The sequence below is a fragment of the Equus quagga genome, chromosome 6 (genome assembly GCF_021613505.1).
Source record: "Equus quagga isolate Etosha38 chromosome 6, UCLA_HA_Equagga_1.0, whole genome shotgun sequence".
Lineage (NCBI taxonomy): Eukaryota > Metazoa > Chordata > Mammalia > Perissodactyla > Equidae > Equus > Equus quagga.
In genome coordinates this window covers 62,896,010-62,905,441 of record NC_060272.1, presented here as the reverse complement: position 1 = coordinate 62,905,441, position 9,432 = coordinate 62,896,010, and the positions used below count along the sequence as shown (strand labels likewise).

Genomic DNA, 9,432 nt, shown 5'->3' with positions numbered 1-9,432 from the left:
CTGTTTTCTTATCCACAAAATGGGCCTCATGGGTGTTTAGAGAGGCTTTTCCTGGCTGTATTTGCCCTGAAGTCCTCTTTCTCCTCGCTTGGAAAGTTTACTAATCATAGTTAAAGCAGACTTCTGTGAAAGATCAAGAAAATAAAAAGGACCACAGGGCCAGAGCCCACTTGCTGCACTTTGAGTCTGTGATGAACGGTGGCTCACCTTTGTCTCCAGAGTGTAGCTTTCCTTGGGGTCTAGACAGCCAGGTGCAGGAGTGGCCCAGAGACTCCCCTCCCCTCCCAGTTAACCCCAAAGCAGGGCTGTTGGGGTGTATGTGGTTACATGTTACAGCTCAACAACAACAATGATGGGACCACAGGTGCAGGAAGGTTTCCACAGAGATTTATTTTAAACCATGGAGGCAGCTTTGCATTGAGAGTCTTACACTGGTAATGGCTACATACGGTTTCGGTTAGAGGGAAGCTCAGTGGGAAAGTGAGCAGAGTTTAAAAACATTCACAACATTCAGCAGCATTTGAAGGTAGAACTGGATACAGACATTTTAACATTGTAAGAAATTCTTGCTCAATCCACCTAGTCACACTCAGGAAGTCAGTATCCAGACTGCTCGGTCTGGTTGTGGACCGCAGTGGCAGAGAGCATGGCACTGCCGGGAGGATCCAGCTAGAACCACATCTGAGAAGTCTGTTCCAGCTTCGGGCTTATTACATTCTCAGCCTGACCCCTTGGGGAATCTCATTTCAAAAAGAAAGAAAAAGATATTGATAAAGTAACATGCCCGCTGCAGCTGCCGACGGATGGCGTGCAGCATGGAAGAGTCCATGTCCCTGGTTATGGATAAGGTGGTAGGCAGGCACGAACGTGGGGCTAGCACCTTCCCTGTTGTCCAGTTAATAAGTTTTTGTACTTTTCATATAAGATTTTCTTTTGAAAATGACAGTACACTGAAAAAAAGTTATTTAAAAAGCAAGGCAAATGGCGTAAAACACAAATATACAAGAGTACAATGGTTACCAGTGACACAAGTGTTTTGGTCCATACTTCAAATGGGCATATGCTACTGATATAAGGCTGACATCCATTTAAATGGGGAAAAAAGTGTATAGAAGTGAAATACTTTTTTCAAACCATTTTCCCTTTTTGTGTTATAGTTCACTCTCTCATATTTCTCAGAGAACCAAGGAAAAAAAAAAAGGAGGAAAGAATCATAAATATCAAGGTCAGATTCTAAATCTAACGTTTAAACCATCCTGCAGTTCTCTGACACTTTCTCTCCCAAGAAAGTCAGATACACGTTTTGACTCACAAAGGTGAACATTTTGAGGTATCTATTTTTAAAGAGATGGTACCATGATTAACTTCCACGTTCACCATCTTTTTCAAACCTACTAGGCTTTAGATGGAAAAATGCAGAAAGAAACTTACTAGATATGACAGAAGACAAAGGCATTGCGACATGCTCTCATGTATCCCAGGAAGTCAGCCACATGTGGGTCGCTCGCTGGTAATGGTTTAGGCCAGTTCGATAATAAACAACATTCACGGAATCACAGGATCACAGGATCGGAAGGGATCTTAAGAACAATCATCGAAGTCAACCCTTATTCAAGCTGTCACCTCCTTCCCACATCTCTGACGAGGGGCTTTCTGCTGTGTGTTCAAACACTGCCTGGTATGGGAAACACAGAGGAGGAATCCCACTCCAATTTCGGACAGATCTAATTTTCAGACACTGCTTTCATGTGTTAGGCCTCTTGGTGGAAATGATAACGTTTAAAGGCAAAAATACAAACTAAAAACCCAGAGGGTTGGTATGTATATAGTTCTTGGTTATAAAGTTGAGCTAAAGTTTAAAAATAAACATGGATGTTCCTCAATTAAGTTATGGATATATGATACTTGAGTAGTGAAAGACAAAGGCAAATGGATGGAATAGCAAGAACCAGAAAGCCCAAGCCCTGAGGGGGGATGGTGGGATGTCCCTGCCTTGGCAGAGCCAGGTCTCTGAGGCAGTGGCTGCCGGAGCCTTTTTACTGACACCGAATGGAGAAAAAGGTTTCCACCTACTAGGCGAGTGCCACTGTGATGAGGATTTATCACATTTACCACTTGGTACTGAAATGACCCATTACTTGAAAGGACGATTTAAGGCCGAGAGAGAAATGGAGGGCAGCAGCTGCCTGCTTATGTACCAAAAGGCTGATGCTGCTTATTAGTGTAAGGCCACAGTTGTCCAGAACAATCTTCCCCTGCCACAGGTCAAGGCCTTAAGCCTGGCTCACCTGTGTAATTGTGGAATTATTATGTAAGTTCTTCCAGGCCAAGTGTGTGCATGCAGTGATCGCTAGCTCTACCTCATGGCCTCGAGTGAGGGGCTATGCACCCAGAAAGTTTTAAAGTTAGTTACCATGGGTCATTTTAAGATAACAATTCCAGGTACTTCCAAAGAAAAAGAAACTGATACTAGCCTCAGCTGTAGGTAAACATGACTCTCAAACTAATGAGCCTCTGAGTGGACCTGTCACGGCAGACCGTGTGCTGCCGCCCTCTCCGTGGTCATGAGCATCCGAGCGTCACAGTGACAAGAGCTCAGGCTCCAGGACTGCAGCTGAGTGCTTGATATTCTCTGGCAACTCCAGACCACTTGTGGTCCCTGAGCACCAGGCTGATGCTAGATCTTGGGCCTTTATTTATGCTGTTTCTGCAGCCTGGAAAATCACGCCCTTACCTGACTCACTCCAACGCAGCTCAGAACTCCTTGCCTCTATGAAACCCCTCTGGCCCCACCCATGCGGGACCGCACGCATACCTCCATCACTGAATTTACCACGTGATACTGAAATGATCTCTGCATGCCCTCTGCCCATACCAGGGAAGGGACCTCGTCATCCCAGGGCCTAGTTCAAAGCCTGGTAGATGGTGGGCACTCAACAAATGGTTGAACTGGACTAGAATCTCAAGGATCAACTAGGAAACTCAGTGTTCAAAATGGACTTAATTTCTGTGTTTTTCAGTCAGGTTGCTGGATATCCACTTCCACATCAGGAAAAATTTAAGTTAACATTATTTTAAAGGAGAGAAAAAGAAGAATGTTTTGACAAAATTCTTGCTTTGACTTTAAAATATAAATCTTGGTGGACAAGGTCACTTACATACAATTAAACTACTACGACAAAGCAAAACCAAAGGAATCTCATTTGATGAATACTTATGTCCAGTAACTTTGATACATAGTTTAGAGCTTTCCCTTTGCTTAGAAGTCAAAATTCAGGTTTAAAAATTGATTGTTAAGCAAAAATAAATTATACTTTTAAAAAATGAATCTCAAAACATGAGAAGGTGATGTTCCTAAGAAGGGCAAATGCTGCAGGCGCAGAGACTCACTCCAGGCCAGCCTTCACACAACAGGGTAGGGTGCATTCAGTGCCCCTGGATTTCCACTTAAATGTTGCCACTGGGATGGTCTCTGGGGAAGACCACAAGAACGAGTTAATGCTGAGGAAGACCTGCAATAATTGACTCATTGCATAGTATCCACACACTCCTAACTACAGGGCTGCGGCCAAAAGAAGTGTCAAATTCGCTTATGATAAGAGGAGCAGACCTGGTTCCTGAGAGCTCCCTGTCTCAAGGCAGTGCAAGTCTCTCCTCCCACTCATGCCATTGCCAGCTAATGTTCAAAAACAACTGTTCCTTGAAAATTCTTCTTTTAGATTCTCTTGTTTACACCTCAGCTATATCTAACTGCCTGGCATGACTAAAGTGTTTTGTGCTTGGAACATCCTACATCTCTGAAGATCCCTTCCAGTTTTGTGATTTTATGATTCTTTGAACAATTCAAACAATCAAATGAGAAATACATCATGGTTGATTGACCTCATATAAAAAGACACACGATTCCAAGTATTTTATCTAAAACCACTTTTGCTACTGTGGAGACACATCCAGGCAGTTTAAAGTTGCAGCAATATCATTTCTTTGGAGAAACTGAGAGCATGCGATTGGTCTTATCCTACCAAATAAAGGACAACCACGTGTGCGGTCTGTGCAGTCTTGCCGCTTTCCTAATGTAGCCACGTTAGGCATCACTTGCCAGAGCTGCTGTATGTTGAAGTAATAGAGCAAAATTTATGTAAAGTGCAATTCCAACATCAGCACATGTCTCTCTCTGAGTCAGAAAAATGGTGGAGATACTCAATGTAAAACTCAAGAATTCACAGTATTATAAACACACAGTTGGCTTGCTTAGCGCTTCTCTCCAAATTCAAGCACTCCCACAGATGAGGAGAAAGATAAGGGCAGCGTGATGGATACCTTGACACATCTGTGGTTTTTTGATCATGACTCTCATCACCAATGAGGTGTCAAGTGGTTTCAACCTCTAAGTGGCTCTGTGGCCTGGGGAGCTATGGTGGGAGGGAGATGGCTGGAGAGAAGTGCAGGGTCCCAGACCAGAGCAATCACGGTGTAGACAGGTGAGATCCAGTGGGGACAATCAGTTTCCCCAATGGGGTCTGAGCTCACCTAGACCCAACCCAGACCCACGTCAGGCGGCTGGGCGCCTCATCTACTGCCTCCCTGACACTGTGTTTCCCTGTCTGTGTACAGGCTGTGCGCCAAAGTTCAGGAAGGGAAAACAGAGCGATTCATTTCTATTACTCATTTCCAACACATAGCTCTCTACTATGTACAACTCAGTAAGTGGCTCCAGGTTATAGTAGTAAACTGCAAAATAGATATATGAGTATTTTAAACTTAATTCCCTTTTTAAAGCTCTCTCACAGAGCAATCATGCAGAACAGACTTAGATTAGTTTTAATAGCTTCGACTGATGGCAAGCAAGGGCAGTGCGGAAGGGGCGGGGAAGGGACACGTGGTAATTGCTTCTGTGTGTGTGTGCACGCAACCTTAGAGTACAGTCACAGGGGCTGATCTGGTCTGATCTCTTAGGGGATGGCTGTCATGTACCGCAGCAGCAGGGGGCACACCTGCTGGTCCTGCTTCCCAAAGCTGCAACAGCAGAAGCATCTCTGGGAAGCCCCATCCCCGGGAGGCAGACTTGGTCGGCGTTAGGGGTGCTAACCAAGTATGGTGGGTAGTACTTCTCCCAGTTAGAAAGAAAAATAATTAATCGTCACGAGGGGAAAAAACTGCTTTCCAGGAAAAGAGAAAAAAAATAGGGAGGATTTCAAATACTACCACAAAAAATTGTCAAATAAGACACTGAGGAGGTAGGGCTTGGATAAAGAAGGGCAAGTAATTGGCCTGTTTATCTGCAAGGCTTTATTTAACCTGGAGATCCCCAAGAGACTCAGTGATCCCCCAGTGCTCCCAAGAGGTGAGGGTTGAATGAGCTGGGACATGTAAAGTGCTTAGGATGGGGCAGGCACGCAGCACATGCCTGCTGCTAATTTAAGCTCTATTTTTACAGGTGAAAATAAGATTTTTTTAAAAGGACTTCAATATCCCGAGTTGAGTCATTTACACACAAGAATATTCCGCTTTATCATGTTTGACTGAATTCCCTTAAAATTCAGGTTCCTCAGGTTCATTTTCTAAAGCCCTTTTTTTACATTCCCAACAGGAACGCAGCATGAGCTGTAGGATTCAGTACCTTTTATGTCTCAGATCACACAGCTTAGTATGAAAGTGTGCAAAGTGTTCTGATAAAATACATTAAGATAAAAATCTTTAAATATCTAGTTTTTAAAGGGGAAGAAAATACAGATGGCAAGGAGTAGAGCAGGATACAATCTCGCAGTAAGGAACATGTTCAAGTTCAGAGGTGACACCACATGGAAAAACACATCCTGAAGACATTTCTTTTGGAAGGACACAGAGTTTTGGTGTTTCGTTTTGTTTTGTTTTAATATTCTGAGCGAGGGAGAGATGTGTCAATAAAATTAAAACATAAAAGACTCAGAAGGCTCCAAGTGAATTAGAAATGATCCAGGCACTGACAGCTGAAGCTCTGAGTTATAATAATCTACTCCTGTGATGACAATGGTTGGCAGCAGCTCTCACGACATTTTTTTAACATGCGAAAAAGAAAACTGAGGCAGAAACACAAGGTCATTTCTGCTCAATGAGAGCATGAATGAGTTAGACATTACGAATGGAGCATTCTTCAGGTGATTCAGGAAGTCAGTTGGTAAATCTATGGTTTTCCACATCTCTCAACTGAAGAGGATTTCTATGAAAGCAGAAACACTGCGAATAAACAGTGTAAATACATACACTCTGGTTAGCAGCAGAGGAACGTGGGGGTAGACACATAGAGAAGAAAAAGATGCTGACCACATAATATGCGCCAAAGTGAAGAAAACATGGAAACTACTTTATAAGGACCCCAAATACCCCGAACATTTCTCCCACACGCAAAGCAACAACTAAAATGAAGTGTTGAAAAATATAAAAATTAAACACCCCACACAGAGCTTTCAGTATACTGAAAACAATGTAGCGCAGCCAGACTGTATAAACCATTTGTTAAAAAAATATCTTCTTTGATATTGTATGAACAAGTTGAAAGAGTCCCCTCGCCAGTGTTCACTCACTAGCTCACCACCGTGTGTGCATGAAATACGCCGACTCTGCCCGGTTCTAGTTTCTCTCTTACTTCTCACACGTCTGCTTTACAGCTCCAGTAAGGAGTGGGATTAGAACAACCGTTTCTTGAGTAAATACTCTCTTTCTGATGCCTGTGAGTGTCATCAAGACACCACTGGGGTCATATCCCACAACTGTGAACAGAAAAAGAGGATAAATGATGAACTGAAATGAAACTGTGTTGAGGATAAACAATCCTTAGAATTAAATTCAAGTGAACTCTTTAATGTAGCAGGCAACTAAATACTGAGATGATTTCTAAATCTATGAAATAGAATTTTCCCATCAAAACGTTCAAGATAAATGTCAAAAACACGAAACGGCAGCTGGGAATTTAATCCAGCAAATGGAGAATAAAGGCAGATTATATTCCTTTAAGAGGAAGGGAACTAACAAATATTAGGCACGAAATGGGCCCCAGTGATGTGCTGTGTCCTTTCCATATCTCATTTAGTCTTCCAAGCAGTTCTACAAGATGTCTCATTCTCAGAAGCAAAGGAACTGACGTTCCCAGAGTTCACTTTAAACTTGCTCAAAGTCACAGAGGCCTGGTAGCTTCCAAAGGGGGTTATTTTAACCACCTCATCCCGCTGCTGCCTCCACCAATGGACCAGCACAGGCCTGGGAAGTAGAGCTCAGCGTGCTGGGTGAGCCTGTGCCTCCGTCTTTCTCAGGAATGACGCAGGTGTGGCCCCTTCTGTCCTGGGCCTCTGCTGTGGCACTGAATCCATGTGGCCTACCACAGTCCTCGCAGAGGCCCGGAAGGAATGCTTCTGGATTAATTGATCTCACTGGGAAAAGATCTTGTTTATGACTTGCTGGCTTATTCCAGTTCTGCCTTTCATTCAGTGCTCAGCTCAAATCCCATCTCCTTCATGAAGCCATCTCCAGCAGCACCATCTCCCGCTCCTGAACGCTTAAAGTAATTCTTGTCTGTACTGCTCTTTTGGCTGCTGAATATGTGATATATTATCAACTGTCTTTTTAAGAGTACATCCCCAGCAGACTAGCCATTCCTTGCAGGCTAAGAGCCATGTCTTATTCTGGTGTGTACAGCCAGTGTCTGGCATGGGGCCTCGCATGTTATGGGTTCTCAAAAATGCTCACTGCTAAGGGTAACCTTTTGAGCAGCCCTCACATTGCCTTGGTGCTCCTGTATATTTACATAGGGCCAAAGATGGAAAGCTTCTACAATAGGATGGCCTCCTACCTTAATAACCTTGTCAGTTCCAGAAGTCAGTAACCATCCTCTGGTTGCATCAAAATGCACATGCACAATGTTATGCTTACTGTCATGGAAGGTAGCTGTGGGCGCACGTCTGGAAGGAATAAAGAAAGATGCCAAGAGTGAAAAGTCGTGACAGATAAATGAAGGAGACCTAGGGTGACATTACGCTCTAAGTTTTACCCAAATGGCTAAAACTGTTCACTGTTAGAAATGCTCCTCAGAGCTACCTTTACTCCCTGGTGACCTGTTCTGATTTTTAAAAAAATGTAAAAGCATTCTTATATTCTCAAAAATGGGAAGGAGATGATGAAATTTCCAAAAGTCCTTCTAGAGAATTTGCTGCTATGATAGACTCTGTGAAAATCTCTACCTCTGCTTTTGACAAATCTTGAAAAAAAAAAAAATCCACAGTGCTTTCGCCACGTTTAATCTCAGAAGGACTTGCCAGTAAAATGGTTTCCCTTTCCCTATTTAACTAGAAAAGAAAAATAGCATGCTTGTTAAAATGTCTAAGGCACTACCATTCTAATCGAAGGGCTAGCCCTTCTTTTTCCTCTTCTCACTGGTATAACTGCAGGCTTAGTTTTTCTGTGTATTCTAACACTTTAACAAGCAAAACAACATATAAACAAACATTGTTATTTGTTTTGTATTTTTTAACCTACGCATTTTTTTAGTAAGAAGACTTGTCGACTGCCTAGGTGCTCTGGAGACAATGCAATGCTTCCGCGGAGAAGAGGCAGGGACGTGGGAAAGGGGACAGCTGTTCTCTAATCATGTTTCAAGGGTTCCCACTCCTCTGCAGTGCACTCTGAAGCCAGTTGTTTTCCTCTTTTTATCTCTAGTTAAATCTTAAGAGGAGATCTTTGTATACTACAAATGATCACTTTAAAATCTTTAGAATTAAAGATTTGGGTTTAAAGTTTGCAGTCGCTTAAACTCCCTGGGTCTGTGTCTTTATAAAATGACGAATTAAACTAGACTATCCCCAAAGTCTCCTGCAGCTCTCTAATTTAATGAAAAGAACGCTCTTACTAATTTCACCACGTATAATGAGTGGAAAATAATCAATGAACATAAATGCTTCCTTATGAAGGGCATCCTAACTTTTTTTGATATGGATAAAAAAACCGAAAAAACACATAAATTAGGGTTATCTGTAAGAGAATGCTTTGGTTTATTTTCCAAGAATTTCTTTTAAATGCTGACTGCCTCTGGTGCATTTTAAATATGTTTCTATTTACATTCAGCTTTTAAGACAACCACCTGGTACTTAAAATGATTTTACTGTATACAAGGTGCGGGGGGTAGGCTGGGGAGGGAGGAACGGGCAGAGAAGTCTCCTGTGAGATCCTGCTGTAATTCACTGAAAGGGAAACTAGTTGCAGAGCATTCTGTTCACACCTGGGGCAGTTTTCAAAGAGGAGACATTAAACAAACAACACAGATTTGTCCCACCCCTGCAAGCACACTGAGGCGCAGTAACCTAAGGTCCTGGGTTACTGGGCAAGACCGACCAGCAAGACTGAGTAGCTGGGCAACTGGTAGTATTTGCCTCTCAGGTAAAGTGGCTTAGCTCTTCCTGGAAA

General features: G+C 42.8%; 1 protein-coding gene across 2 annotated transcripts in view; it reads right to left on the bottom strand.

Moving 5' to 3' along the window:
• Window positions 1–365: 365 nt before the first annotated feature.
• WDFY2 (WD repeat and FYVE domain containing 2) overlaps window positions 366–9,432 on the bottom strand; it is a 211,019-nt gene continuing 201,952 nt past the window's right edge. For both annotated transcript variants that reach the window (XM_046664042.1, XM_046664041.1), the window contains exons 11-12: window positions 7,826–7,934; window positions 366–6,749 (exon numbers count right to left, since the gene is read on the bottom strand). In XM_046664042.1, the coding sequence (XP_046519998.1) occupies window positions 6,720–6,749; window positions 7,826–7,934 (139 nt within the window). In that variant the 3' untranslated portion in view covers window positions 366–6,719. The remainder of the gene's footprint in view (window positions 6,750–7,825; window positions 7,935–9,432) is intronic.